This window comes from Equus przewalskii, chromosome 22 (assembly GCF_037783145.1).
Source record: "Equus przewalskii isolate Varuska chromosome 22, EquPr2, whole genome shotgun sequence".
Taxonomy (NCBI): domain Eukaryota; kingdom Metazoa; phylum Chordata; class Mammalia; order Perissodactyla; family Equidae; genus Equus; species Equus przewalskii.
The window spans coordinates 24373248-24389174 of record NC_091852.1 but is presented as its reverse complement, the minus strand read 5'-3'; the positions used below and the strand labels follow the sequence as shown (position 1 = coordinate 24389174).

Genomic DNA, 15927 nt, shown 5'->3' with positions numbered 1-15927 from the left:
GCTGTGTTCTAACTCAACACAAAATTTCCTGATGATCTTTGGGAAATGTTTAATTCATGTGTGCAAACCTGCTTAGGATATCTTATTTTCTCAGTTCCCCAATAAGGCTGGGAGATGGAATGGAGGCACTTAAAATGCAGGCAGAGCCCGGTGGTTCCAGATGTTGCAAATGAGGCAAGCAGTTTATTCTCAGTGTGTATAGTCTTAGGCTACAAATGTGCCTTTCCCAGCGTGGAGTTTTAAGTTTATAAGCCTACTTGAAATGGCAATTTTCATAGAGATGGAACTATGTAAAAACCATCAATGTTTCAAGAAAAGCATGCATACTTTACCCCATAGCTGAAGTTGACATTAAATGCTCTTAGTGACCTAATAGCAAGCTGTACAACCAAGTGATATGTTCATCTTCGACTCTTCTACCTTCTTGCAAACACGAGGACTCATGGATCCGGCTAGCAGAAGACCCGGGGTCCATGACCGGGTGGGTGGCAGGAACCTCACCCTCTCATAGGTGGTTTTCTGTTAGTCTGTTTTCATACCGGTGGGATTAACAAATATCTCTTGAATGAAACTGAACCCTGTCTTAGGGAGGCCCACAGCACAGTTCTTTCTACTGGAGGATGTGGGATGGTATCCAGGTACACAGCTGCTTATGAGTAAATGAATACATAGCCTCAAAAAAATGCCTTCCCTAGCCCAAACGATCCAAGTGTGTCATCCCTCCAAAGCCTGAATTTAACAATAGGGGTCTCCAAAAACCTTGACTGACTTCACTTATCCTGCTCCATCCTCCATTCTTCAGTGTTTCTTCAGGGCATTTATATTCATTGCTTGCTGTGAGTAGTAGTTGCTTGGTGTGTTGGTTTATTTGGTCATAGAGATTCCATCTCAATTAGATTGTATCTTGAAAGTTAGAATCTAGTCTTGTATTTCATTTTGGCAGAGGTCAGCTGCTGGTAGGCCTCCTGATTTTTGTAAATAAATGTTTTATTGACACACAGCCACGCCTAATCATTTACATATTGTCTATGGCTGCACTTCTGTGACAACCAGTTGGGTAGATGGACGGAGACTGTGTGGCTCAAAAAGCCTAACATATTCACTATTTGGCCCTTTATAAGAATAGCTTGCAGAGCCCTGCTTGAAAAGAAACTGACTCACATATGTGTCATACATTTGGCTGTTGTTTAACAAATACTGTTTGTAGCTAAACCTTTATAAGGCCTTAAATTTTTTTTCTTGGTTAAAAAGCAGTGGACCTCTGCCATTAGAGTTGAGACCAAGGCCTGAAAATTTTGAAATCTTGATGTAGAAGCTAGAGTGACAACCATTTAAAAGTCCAGAGCAATTTTTTTGTAATCTTCCAAGGATGAAGTCTTAAATTTATCTTTGGAGAAGCTTCCCACAAATGTAAATCCAATACCCAATCTGTGCTTTGTGGAAACTGGAAAGACATTGATAAACAGAATATACGTGTTTTCTAGTGAAATCGTATGTTTAGTAACACGAGTTTTCGAGGAGGTGGAATCAGTACTAGGACCCAGGGACTCAGTGGCTTGGGGTGGGGGGAAAGGTGGGAGTTTTCTTGGCTTGTTATAAACTTGGAATGTGCTGAGCTGTAAACTGGTAGTGCTTCTTGAGGAGCCAGTATTTATAAGAAATCCAGAATAAGATGCTGCAGAAATGGGTAGGTCTTGCTCTGGAGAAAGAACTGTGCGCAAGAACTGGCATGGATGTGGCACAGACCAACCTAGACAGACTAAGTCCCACAAGTTTGGCAGGTATGCCACAATCCAGCAGGTACTAGCGTAATGGTATCCCTTCTACCGTGGGTCTCCTGATGGGGCCCACAAGGCAAAACCATCCCCTTGTGGCTGTGAGGGGTGTTTCCTCTGAAGCGGATGTTCCACAATGGTGATCATCCCAGAACCAGGTTGCTTCTGGGCCAGGCCAGGAAGACCTGCGTGATGGTGAAACTTTTCCTATTTAGAACCTAGTGTTGGGTGGTGGCATCTAGGATGTGACAATGCTTGGAACATCTTCCACGGAGGCATTAGCTGACCGTAGCCTCCTGGAGGCAGGCTGCCAGCTAAGCAGAGGTGCAGCCTTCTTAAGGGACCCTGAGGCTCTTGGAAGAACTCCTATGGGGAGCAGCTGGATGTCACTGTTGGTTTCACCTGCTCTCATCCCCCGACCTTTTATAAAGCTTTGTCCTACCTGGCAGCCTGGTCTCAGCTGTGCAATGGAGAACTTAAGTTCTTGCTCCTATTTTAGGATGGAGCAGCAAAGTGGGGAGTTCCTCAGGATCAGAGGGGTGTTGGCAGCCACAGGAGACACCAGGGGAGGCAGGTATACCCGGTGGAGCACTTCTGGCCCAGGCAGTCGTGGCAGAGAGGCTGGAGTGGAAGAGATGGGGACCTCTTCCTGAGCACAACTAAGACAGCACCCTCAAAAGATGCTTAGGGAACCTCTAGGAGTAGCAGTCAAGGTGATGTTCCATTCCTGTGCTGGTCATAGGAGGCTCAAGCCATCTTAATTTGGGTATTAAAGAAAATGTGACCCAAATCTAAACTCACTGACTGGTGAGACCTGGACCAGGATTTTCCAGAGCCACAATTCTCAGGCATGTTCGTAAGTCATTTCCCCTGCTAGTTCCCTGGTGGTCTGATATAAATGCAGCTTAACAAACCTAAATGTTAACAGGGCCGGAGCACAGATATTCTGCGGCACAGCGCGAGTGTGTCCCTCAGGATATAAATTATGGGTAGGATTCTGTCTGTTAGCGCCTAAACCGCCTGTCTCTGGAAATGCCTTGAGATTATATCTGCCATGCCTTCTCTTTTTGTTTCTGTTTTAAAGCAAATTCCAGACATTATGTCATTTCACTCCTATATAATTCCATACGCACTTTTTAAAAATAAGGATATTTTCTTATATATGTCATTATCACTTCTAAAAAATTATCAACAATTTCTGGATACCATCTAATGGCCAGTCTATATTCAAATTTCCCTGACAAACACGTCTTAACTTCATCATCACATGAAGGGGGAGTCTTCCTATTTTTTAAAAAAACAACTAAAAAGTAAGTATTTCTATGCCAGCAGAGGCTTTGAAGGCAGAGGTTTCTTTTTTTCCTACCTGTTAATTTGGCAAGAGAGTTTCCTTCATGCAGAAGCACAGATTATTAGCCTTATGTCTCAATTTTCGCTGTGTCTCTACCTCTAATTTATGTTTCCTTAGGGGACTCATTCAACTTTTCCCAGCTTCTAATACGCGTTATCCTTTGGCCTAATACATGTATAAAATAAACTACTGATATGCTGGATTATTAAGGCTTTTGAAATGTTAAAACTGTTCTTCCTGTGTATTTTCCGTGGTCTTCTTCCTCTTTCCCCTCCCGGCCTGTGCTGGGTTGGGAGGCTGAGGACCACTGCAGGGCTTGGGGGAAGGAATGCACAGCAGGCTGAAGGCTGCAGAGACAGGGAGGAGAGGTGGGGAGGAGGGGAGCAGGGAAACTACCAGAGGCGAGGTCGGAGGAGCACAGGGCAGAATCCATCCTTTAAAATTAAAATCCATTCTTGGGGCCGGCCCCGTGGCCGAGTGGTCAAGTTCGCGTGCTCCGTTTCGGCGGCCCAAGGTTTCGCTGGTTGGGATCCTGGGCGCAGACATGGCACTGCTCATTAGGCCATGCTGAGGCGGTGTCCCATATACCACAACTAGAAGGATCCACAACTAAAATATACAACTATGTACTTGGGGGATTTGGGGAGAAAAAGCAGAAAAAAAAAAGGAAGAAGATTGGCAACAGTTCTTAGCTCAGGTGCCAATCTTTAAGGAAAAAAAATTAAAATCCACTCTTAAAAAAGAGAAGAAAAAACAAAACAAACAAAAATAACGTGTTTACCTTGTAAAGGTAAAGAAAGTGCAATGAATCACATCTTCTTACTATCCAGATCTAACCACTGTTAACCATTTGATTTTGATCCCAACTTTTAAAAATGTACATAAATTTTAATAAAATGTGGGTTGTACGCAATATCCTGTTGTGTAATTTCTTTTATCCTCCTACTTTACACTGTATTAGGAACATTCCACTTGTCATTATATATGTTTCCAAACCAAGGTTTTTAATAGTTGCATAGAACTCTAACTTATGCTTATGACATACATTTAGATTGTCTATAATTTATCACCATTATAAAAAAATACTATCATCATGGGGCTGGCCCCGTGGCCGAGTGGTTAAGTTCGCACGCTCCGCTGTAGGCGGCCCAGTGTTTCGTCGGTTCGAATCCTGGGCGCGGACATGGCACTGCTCATCAAGCCACGCTGAGGCGGCGTCCCACATGCAACAACTAGAAGGACCCACAACTAAGAATGTACAACTATATACTGGGGGGCTTTGGGGAGAAAAAGGAAAAACTAAAAAAATCATTAAAAAAAAAATACTATCATGAATGTCCTTGTACCTAAATCTTTGAACACATTTCTGACTATTTCTTTATGATAAATTTGGAGAAGTAGAACTACGAAGTGGAAACATCAGGATATGTTCCAAACTGCCCCCCCATAAAGTTTGTTCCAATTAATACAGTAACCAAAATGTATGAATGAGCCCATTTTCCTCTAACTTTGCCAACACCAGTATTATTACATTTTTCCTCTTTTTTTTGAGGAAGATTAGCCCTGAGCTAACATCTGTGCTCATCTTCCTCTATTTTATATCTGGGATGCCTGCCACAGCATGGCTTGATAAGCAGTGCCTAGGTTCACACCCAGGATCCAAATCTGGGAACCCCACACTGCTGAAGCAGAGCGTGCAAACTTAACAGCTACGCCACTGGGCCAGCCCCTACTCTTTTCCTTTTAATCTGCCAATTTAAAACACGAATACAGCATCATTGTTCCCATCCTGCTTTGTTCATATCCCTTGAATCTTTGACCATTTTATCACTCCATGTCAAAAGAATGGATAGTAGTTCTGCTCTAACTCCTGTTTAACTGCTGGTGGTTTGGTAAAGGAAAAATGTAGAAATTTCCAGACCTGTGCTACAGCTTCAAAAAGCAGCTGGGCTATGTGAGTGGAATGGTGAGGGCTGCAAATTATTTTTCTAGATGATTTGCAAGGCTGAGCTAGCGCCTAAAACAGCCAGACTGCAAAAACCTCACTAGTAATTGGCTGCCGAGAGCAGTATATATTTTCAAACATCCAATATTATACAACTAGTATATTCATACATGTACTTTTACCTTCTAAAACCTGGTTTACTGCACGAGTTCTGGGTTTGCCACCTAATTTGCATCAACTATCCATACCTTCCTCCACAGACAAAGATTTAAACAGTATTGCTCATCAAATGGTTTACAAACTTTGTGCAACTGCATGCAAGATACAGTATACAGGTACAACTGTGAATATTTTTCTTGGGAGAGGGCCCAAAACTTTCACCACATTCTCAAAGGAGTGTAAGAAAAGATTAAGAATCTTTGATTTTGAGAAAATCCTAAGAGGTTGTAATGGCAATGCCTACAGAGGCCAGCAGGTAATGTAAATGAGTCCAGCAGATGAGGTATTAGGCAATAGGGAATGGTGAGGACCGTGGCATCCTCAAATGCATTTGCTCCAACTAAACAGATTAGCTGTCTCTCAGCTCCAGACCACTGTTGGTGTGTGGGCACATGGGTCCAGTGTTTCCTGATCTTAATTTTTTCCAGAGGAAGCTAGAAATCTGGATGCTTACATATAATCTTCCATATTTTAAATGCTTACAGTAATTTAAAGTTAAACAAATAAATAGGGGCCAGCCCCATGGCCAAGTGGTTAAGTTTGCATGTTTTGCTTTAGCCAGGGTTTTGCCGGTTTGGATCCTGGACGCAGACATGGCGCCGTTCATCAGGCCATGCTGAGGCGGCGTCCCACACAGCACAACCAGAAGGATCTATACCTAGAATATATAACTATGTACTGGGGGGCTTTAGGGAGAAGAAGAAGAAGAAAAAAAGATTGGCAACAGACGTTAGCTCAGGTGCCAATCTTTGGAACAAACCAAAAACAAAAACAAACAAACAAACAATATACTGTAATAAACAACTGGTCTGCTGATTTGGCCCTCAGGCTGCAGAGCCTAAAAGAAGCTGGGCATTTCAAAACATAATTAAATACATAAATAAAAGTAATTAAATGCTCTCTTTAGGTTTCTAGTAAGTCAAGAACACCAAGACCTTTGAAGAACAAGGCTCCCAAGGAATTCTAGTCTAGTTGGAGTTCGGCACTTGAAAAGTTCAACAGCCGAATCTATGGCTCTTCAAGCAATGCAGTCGCTGAATTCAGCAGATCCTGACACCCACCCTCCAGTCACCCAGCCAATGTCCAGTAGTCTACAGAGATCAGTCCCAGGTCTCCTCAGTGGCAGTGGAGAAAAATGCTCTAGAAGAGGACAAGTCAAGACTCCTAATTACACAGTTACATAAAACCCTGATTTTCAAGCTGACAACACTAGTGACTGATGTGCCACATTTTACCTATTGCCAGAATTAAGATAACTACAGGAAACTATGGAGTGCACAGAGCAGCTTACCATACCCAGAAAAATGACAGTTTTGTAAACCAAATTAATCTCTATCTACAGAAGGGAGCTTGCTCTTTAAAGGGACCCAGCAATATAATGATCAATAAGGGAAAAATCACTTCCAAATATAACTGTCACAAGTTCAGATTTAAAGATACTAGGCATTTAAAATATGGAGCAAATCTATAATTAAACCTTTCCCACAGTATGTGACTCTTGGTCCCCTGGGCAAATTTCCAGGGCTGGTGTGTAGCACGTTCTGAGTTCCGTGGAGGAGTGGAAAGGGGTGAGGCAACGGGGCAGAGGGACCCTGAAGGAGCTGCTGAGAGGGTAGTGGGCAGGACGGCTGCAGTTAGGAAACAAATGAATGAACTACTGAAAACATGATCCAAACTGACAACCACACTTCGCCTGAGAACACTGGCTGACATTTCAGCGACCAACTACACCTTGTTTTCCCCCGTTCTGTGTCCCGGATAGAGCTTTATTTATAATACATTTGAAAATGGTGCCTTCCTCATGAGACATCATATGGCTGGTCAAATGAAGATTTGAGCTGTGGTGGACAGTGCCAAAAGCAGGGCAATGCCACAAAACAATGCCATTTTGTGAATAATGAAATATTTCTACTCAAGCAAATATATACCTTCCAAGTGAGGAGAGAGTGCATATGTGTGTGATGCATCAAACGCATTTTAATTTTTTCCATAATTAGAAGAAAATGACTTAAGTGATGGCTCCTTAAATAATCACAGAGAACATCAGTTTTCTCAAGGTACCTGTAATCATGCTGGATATAATTAATGGCAAAACGATGAGTTTCAGCATCCTCATTAGAATTTCTCCAGGAAAAGCAAAGTAGAATTTCTCCAGATTAGAGAACTTGCTGTATTCTCGAATCAAGACTCCCATGGCAATCCCTAAGAAAAACAGGAATTGGAATAAAGAAAAGAGGAACATTATTGAGTTGCCTGTAATCATTTCTGTGGAAAAATATCCCCCAAATGCACATTTTAATGGAAAGGAGAACAGTTTAGATGATCTGCCATGAGTCTGTAAACTTTAGACTTAAAAAACAAATCAGATTTTAATAAGCAGAAAATAAAAACTATTTGGTAAATCTGTAAAGAAATATTCTTCATGTGAAAGCTTTGTTTTCATTTCTTTTCTTCTCCTCAATTATATTTATAATGACAAAACACCAAAAAATTCTGTGAGAAAGAAAATAAGTTCATCATCTTAGTCAACCCAATATAACTATAATGTTTTTATACACTACCTATATTCTTTGTCTACCTTAGATATTTTATATATTTTATAGTTTACATACCAGTTTTCATTTTTCTTATATTTTTATCATAAATATTCTGTTTATGATAATTTTTTATGATAAATACTCTTCTCTGTTTATGAACCTTTTATAATTTATTAGCAACAGAAGATTCTATTGGTTTGATATATTTGACCTATTGTTGAACAACTGTGTTCTTTAATGCTTTGCACTCTTTTCATTTATTTCTAGATGATGATGTGTTCAAGTTTGTCTGATTAAGAGGTTTTTTATGAAGTTCCTGATCCTGAGTAGCTTGGACATTGAGGCTTATAATTTTGTGAGTGTATGGAATCTTCAATAACAAGAAATGTTAGACATTCTCTAAAAGCTTGCCTTAACGAGATGTCTACATGAATTCCTTCATTGTGTTCATTTTGATAATTAGAAATCACAAACTTTAAATATTTCTTCTTTATTCTCTTGCAAATGGTTCTAGTAACATCTAACTGCCCTTCTCCATGCCCCACACACACCCCCCTTCCCAGTCCCCTTTTTTTTAAACCAAGAAATAAAATGAGCTAGGATGATTCACACATTTTTTTTCCTTCATCAACCTCTGATGGATGACATGCTAATTGGAAGCAAAATGACTAAAGGGCAGGAAGATCTAAGGAAGATATCACTGGATATGCTAATTCATAAACTCAGATAATTAGTTTGTGAAAAGTTAGTGTTGTTTGGGCACAGTTAAGAACTCTAGGGCAATAAAAAGAGATGAGAATTATAATCAATACCAGAGTTTTCATTTAACTTCATGTATACTTCCCATGCCCACTAGTAGACCAAGCAGATGAACCTCACAAGATACATTTGTGTAGTAACCTTATCGTTAGCTTAATTTTATTTTCTTACATATTCTATCTTTGCCTTGATTCTTTATTTTACACATACATTATTGAATGTGTGTCTGATCAGCCATTTTAAATTATTTTTGGAACAAATATATATACATAAATATTTCTCAAATTGCAGCTAAGACAAAAGAAAACTCTATTATCAACCTATTTAGCTATATGTCGAAAGCTAGTTTTGGAGACTCTTGGATGGTTAAGAACACCAAGGATTCAAAATATTGTACATGAATTTAACAAGCAAGTTGTGCTCACTTCCTGCTTAATAATTTGCCTATGTTCAGCTGTTCTATACGGAACATACCTACATTATGCTGTAAGGATACTCTGTAATGCTCAGTGTTTAAAAAACAGACATTCTCTCTCATACTGTTTAGGTTGGTTCAAGTAAATTTTTGGCTTGTATGTCAAAGAAAGCTCTGTATGTAAAAATAAAGATGTGTCTGTGCTCAAAAACCAGCTACAAAAGCACTCTGTTGAGGAGCAAAAGAACCCCATGTGTTCCGATCTTAGGGTTTATATTGCTAGCGACTAATTGTGCCTCTAAACATCTCCACCCCAAATGAATGCAGGGTGGTTAGAAAGAAATGTACTTGCTATTTTTCAGCCTTTAGCCAGATATGCTTTTTTATGGGAGAGATAAAAGAGTCACCAAAAGAGGTCTTAAAAGCAATCAAAGGTGACAAGCACCATGAATAGTTTACTGTATTTAGTAATGAAAACTTTCTATCAAGCTTGTTCTCAGAGTATCACAAATTGTACTCCAATATTTCTTTTTGGTCTGAAAAGAAGAAGAATATAAATACCAACCAAGATCTGGAAAAGCAGTTGGGCAATTTACCCTGGGCCAGAGACGTCATTCCAGGACCCTCAAGTACAAGAAGTGGCTGGTGAAAGACATCAGCCAGGAGACCCACCTTGTAAATGGGTGTGCTTTATCTTGGTCTCAAGTGAGTTTGGAAAAATTAGATGCGGGACAAGAAAAATCACTGCAAGATTCTCCAGGTTCCAAGATGAAGTCAGGATTTCACAGGGCACAATCCTCCTGTACCTTTTTCCAGAGTCAGAACCTTGGACTGGATTAAGGAGAGTGGAGAGGTCTCTAAAGCCAAAGGCTGCTGGTAATAAGTGCCCACCCAGGGGTACACAGGTCAGACCCATCTGGTAGGGCCACTCCCAGAGTCAGGGAAGATGAAGATCAAAAACCTCCCTGAATGGAATAGCTCTACGGAGGCTTTGGGAGGGCCAAAAAGGAAGCCCAAAGGTAAAATTGTTACTTAGACTTCTGTAGCCCCAGAAATTACCAGGAACTCATTGTTGGGCTGCCTTCCTTCACACAGGCTAGAAGATCTCAAGAAAGTTCTGAGGCAACTTGGGAAGAACATGGTGTTAGAAGAGCAGGCTTGAGTTCTGGCTCTACCATTTGCAAGGTGTGTAACTTGGGTCATAACTTAAATCTCTCCCATTGTCAAGTGGTGGGATCAGAGGTATGGGGTAAGAGGGTTGGATCAGATGCCTTCAAAGGTCCCTTCTAATGCCCAAGACGCTATGAACATCTCTGAGCCTTAGTGTCCTCAACTTTAAAAATTGGATCATATGATCAGCTCATCAATTTCTAGACAGCTGGCTGTGCTTTCTCCAGTTTTTGTGCTAAATCTAAGTACACTGGTAAAACAGGGAAAGGAGAAACTAGGGAGGAAACCAATTAAGACCTCAGCTAGAGATTTCTTCTTCTAGTTCATGTTAAAAAATTTAAGCTTAAAAGAGGAGATGCACAGAATGTCATCTCTTCATGCCTATGTTGTCTCATACAACAGCTGCCAGTTCAGCAGCCCTATCTTGGAGGAAACGGGGTGATTTTTCCCCCACTAAGTTTATAAAAAATTATTGTTCAAGAAATAATTCTGGAAATCCAAATAAAAGGACAAAGTCAACATACAATGATTTACACCAATATATCCACTCTTTTGTCCCCCATTTTCCAGGTCCCATCCAGTCTTTGTTCTTATGCACATATTTTTTATAGTTATAAAAATTAATCCGGAGATAGTTGAATTGGATTTGATTCAGATTTATGAAAACAGCATTGTTTCTGTTTTAGGGTATTTGTAGAGAAGAGATTAAAATCTTCTGTGGTTTTTAATCAAAGCCCCAGAATAGTTCTCTGGTACACACATTGATTTTGGCTTGATTAAATAAGAATTATTGGCAAAGAAAAATATCTTTAATTATCACTGAAATAGTTATCTAGCCATGCCGTCGTGCTGGGCACTAGATTAAGCAAATTAACAATATGCCTTTTTGCTCTTCAGGAGCAAATTTAAGATGAATGTCGATAACCAGAAAACAAAAAGCATAGAATGAACAGAGTTATTAACAAATGACTGTGTGCATACACTGAATAGATGGGAGGATGGTTTCTCTATCCTATCCTTCCACTGAAATATATCTGTCCTCTTTTGTTATCTTTTTCTTTACAGCTGAGTACCTACAGCAATGCAAGCTCTTTACATGAACTTTGGCTCAAAAACAGATGCCTCTGAATCTGTAAAGCTTTTATTTTTAAACCCTTAAAAAATGTATTTACTGCACAAGCAATATTATCACAGCTCTACTGGAAATAGTAAGTGCGAAAATTCATCCACAATCTCACCAATTCAAATATATGCAAAGTGAAATTGTCTTCATTTTTCCATATTCTATTGAAGTTAATACAATGGTTAACAGTTACTGAGTACATACTATATGTCAGGCTCCATGCGAAACACTTCAAATGAATTATCTCTTGTATATTACCTCTTGTAATTTTTAATGGCTGTATCACTATAGAGTTTTTTGCAAATTTGCATTGAGATAAAATTCACATAACGACAAGTTAACTTTTTTTTTCCTTTGCTGAGGAAGATTCACCCTGAGCTAACATCTGTTGGCAATCTTCCTCTTTCTTTTTTGCTTGAGGAAGATTTACCCTGAGCTAACATCTGTGCCAATTGTCCTCTATTTTGTATATGGGTTGCCACCATGCCATGGCTGAGAAGTGATGTAGGTCCATGCCCAGGATCCAAACCTGCGAACCTGGGTCACTGAAGCAGAGCATGCCAAACTTAACCACTAGGCCACCAGGCTGGACCCATCCTTTTATTCTATAAATGAAAAAAATTCAGGATTAAAATGTGATACATAAAGGACCCACAAAATGCACTGAATGTAATGTTAGTTTGTTCATCTCTATACCACTTGATATCACTGAAATAAAAGTCTCAGGATCTTGGGTGGCACCAGAAGAAAAGGCATTTTAAAATTTTTTTGGTGTCTTCTGAAATAATTTTCACATGATTCAATAACCTAAGTAAATTCTGCAAATATTTACTGTCCAAGGGATATTAGGTCCAGCAGTGGGAATAGAGATATAAAAATGGATAGTATAAGACCCCTTCCCTCAGGAAGCATCTAGTCTAATGAGGGCTAATCACAGAGGCGACCCAGCATAGTCGGGGGTCTGAGTGGGGTAAGGACTAACAATGAAAGGTGAAAGTGGGAGCTGTGGGAAGATAGTGAGGTGGAGATGGAAGGGGAGAAGGCTGAGGAAGACTCAAGTGTAAACACAAATTTATAACTATTTCAGGATTTCATGAAATTGTTTACAAGCCTGATAGCTCTTCAAGGAAATGCCAGTTGTTTCTCTTCATCCAGCAATGAAAGGAAGCTGCAGCCAGAAGTAGGAAGGCATCAACATCACATCAGGCCAAACCCAGAGAAACCGTGAAAAGACGAAGATTGTTCAGACAGATAAAGACTGAAACCGTGTGAGTATATGATTTGATGTGCATACAGATCACCTGGCAATTTTGTTAAAAGGCAGATTCAGTGAGTGGGACCACACTTTGAGTAGCAAAGAGGTAAATGAACTTAGCAAGGGCATCCATAAGACTGCACCAGTAATGGTGGTGTCCACCTCGAAGAGCAGAAAGACCCCGCTGCCAGACCCAAGCCCCAGCACAGTGAGGAATGCCTCAGTCAACACGTAAGCAAGTGGAGCTGCTCCCTTTGTAAAGGCCCTGAACACATAACTGTCCTTGCCAAATCTTAGTCTCTCCCTTAGCCACCTTCTTCAACTGCGGTTCCCCCGTCCCTATTCTGCCTTGGTTTTGGGGTTCCAGGACTTCTACAAGGTGTGCAGTGATAAAGTCACAGTTGAGCCTGAATGAGGAAAAACGAGACTTCAGGCAGCCATTATAAAGCTTCTAACCAAGCCACCTCAAACAGGCAAACTCATCTTGACTAGAAGAAATAGGCTGTAATGAAGGATGATGGGGGGTACGCGGTGGGGCTCATCTGCTCCAGAATTTTCCTTTATGAGCAAAAGACAACCTAATTCCCAAGCAAAAACAATGTTTCCATCCCACTATGGATAAAAATGCCATAAACTCTCAAGCTTCTGCCACCACATGTATCCTCAGCCTCCAAAGCACCTTCTACTACAGTAGACGGTGACCCTGGCTTTCCTCAAGGTGCGGGAGGATTAATGCATAACCTCAAAGCAAAACCCTTGGCAAACAAAGTGCTTCCTTCTTGCCCCAATCCTCATTTTTGAGTGTAAATTCTGGTGACCTTCCAAATACTAATAGGTAAATATGACATAAGGCCTGGTAGAGACCACCAATCTTCACAATATGGCAGCAAAATATAAATTTTCTTGAAAAACTTTGCTTTGCAATCCACTCAAGAAAGGCATATATGTAAATCATACATCTGATAAGGGTCTTGTACCCAGAATGTAAAAAGAACTCTTACAACTCAACAATAAAAGGACAAACAACTAAATTTTTAAAATTGGGCAAAGGACTTGAATAGACATTTCTCTAAAGATATACAAATGGATGATAAACACATGAAAAAATGTTCAACATCATTAATCATTAAGGAAATGTAAATCAAAACCACAAAGAGATACCACTTCACACTATTAGGATTACTATTCAAAAAAAAAAAAGTCAGAAAATAATACATGTTGGCGAGGATGTGGAGAAATTGGAAACCTTCTACATTGTTGGTGGGAATGCAAAATGGTGCAGTCCCCATGGAAAACTGTTTGTCAGCTCTCAAGGTTAAACACAGAATTATCATATGATCCAACAATTCCATTCCTAGGTATATGCTCAAGGGAAGTGAAAACGTATCTTCAGATAAAAACTTGTACATGAAATGTTCATAGCAACATTATTCATAATAGCCAAAAAGTGAAAAAAATAAATGTCTATCAACTTATTGGATAAACAAAATGTGACATATCCATATAAGAGAACATTATTCAGCTACAAGAAAGAAGTACTGATACGTGCTACAGCACGGGTGAACCTTGAAAACTTTATGCTCAGTTAAAGAAGACAGACACAAAAAGGCCACATGTTAAATGATTCTATTTATATGGATATCCACAATAGGCAAATTCATAGAGACAGAAAGTGGTTGCCATAGAGCGGGAGTTAGAGATTGGGACTGACTGCTAATAGCTATAGGGTTTCTTTTTGGAGTGTGATTGGAAATCTTCTGAAATTAGATAGTAGTGATGGTTGAACAACACAGTGAATATACGCAAACCCACTAAATTATGCACCTTAAAATGGCAAATTTTATGTTATGTGAATTATATCTCAATTAAAAAAGTGTACATATACTCTCAAATAGACTAAATTGATTTACAAACAGAAAAAAAGAAAGGCAGATAAGAATAATATTAAGTGTGATTCATTTCCATTTTGGTTGGTTAACAATTTGAAGCCTTTTTCATGGGGTAGGAGTGAAGACAAAAACACAGGGAAACTTCTTTATTTCAATTAATTATCATACTAATAGTATAAAGATTGCCAAAGATGTGGCATTTTGTTCAAGCTTCCACTTAGTAGGATACGTATGAACTTATCAGATCTGAAGGCCTCACCATCTGGAAATAACAACTTGAAAACCCAAGTGAAGCCAGAAATGTTATTAACAGCTAAAAAAGAAGATGATCAATTTAAAGAAAAGTTGTGATTACAGATTGTAGTTCATAGTCCTCAAAGGAAATATTTGAGAGCTTAATTATCAATTATAGGGTATAAAAATCAGTCAAAACAACTAACAAAAAAGCAGGATTATTCTGAGAACAATATGACCTGGAAATCCTTGCAGGAAAAGAAAAAAACCAAACTAATGGCCTAGAAAAAAATCAGCTATCATTAATTAATGACTTGTGTCCCTGCTGCATACAATCATTTTGATAAGCTCTGTAGAAGATACACTCGTCATCCTGGTCCTCATGTGGTTTACAGTCTAGGTAAAGATACAAGCCATCAGAAATTTCCATGTGTCACCCAGATCTGGAATTGAGTCTGTTCCAACAGTTACTGCCTGTGTGACCCTAAGTAAACCACTTAACCCTGTTAAGGTACAGTATCCTCCTCAAAGAGGATAACAACAGTAGCTGCATCACACAGCTGCTGTGTGTCTTGAGTGAAATAGTGAATGCAGAGGATTTAGCCCCGTCCCTGACCTGTAGGAAGGCTCAGTAAGTGTTGGCTATGACTAAATAACAGATGATGGCAGCAGCAAAAGTGGAGAGAACAGAGCTTTCAAAATTGACTTGTACCTTGGTATAAGTAAAAACCAAGCAGGATCATACAATGGAACGAGGAGTCAGGAATCTGGATTCTGATTCCACTTCTACCACATACTTAGCAGTCATTTAATGCCTTTGTTCTTTGCTTTCTTCATCTAAAAACTTCAACGAAGGTACCTCAGGAATGTTGTGAGAACCAAATGAAAAAATGTATATAGGAAGCACTTTGATCCAAACTAACGTCATGTATTATTATTTTATAATGTCTTTATCTTACTATTCTTATTTGTTCCTATTTCCTTAAAGACTATTCAAATTATGGATATTTATAGAAGAAAATTTGGAGAGCTAAAGACACACTCCCAGTGGAGGGCTGAATAGAAACTTCTATTTAGAGCAGGCAGAAGCTCAAGTTTCGTTTATTTCAGCTCAGCTCTTAATTGTCTTCAAACTAACATACACTTACACAAACACTAGATTTAGAAACATGGTGGGAAGGAAGTGAACATCCCAAGGTGGACAGAACAGGGAGAATATGACATAAGTTAGTTACAACTGGGCCCAAACTCTGCT

The 15927-nt window shown here is 39.6% G+C and overlaps 1 protein-coding gene across 2 annotated transcripts in view; it reads right to left on the bottom strand.

The window, feature by feature from the left end:
* The window catches only part of SLC1A1 (solute carrier family 1 member 1), a 73062-nt gene that overhangs the window by 31775 nt on the left and 25360 nt on the right, over window positions 1-15927 (bottom strand). For both annotated transcript variants that reach the window (XM_008538280.2, XM_008538281.2), the window contains exon 2: window positions 7352-7492. In XM_008538280.2, the coding sequence (XP_008536502.1) occupies window positions 7352-7492 (141 nt within the window). The remainder of the gene's footprint in view (window positions 1-7351; window positions 7493-15927) is intronic.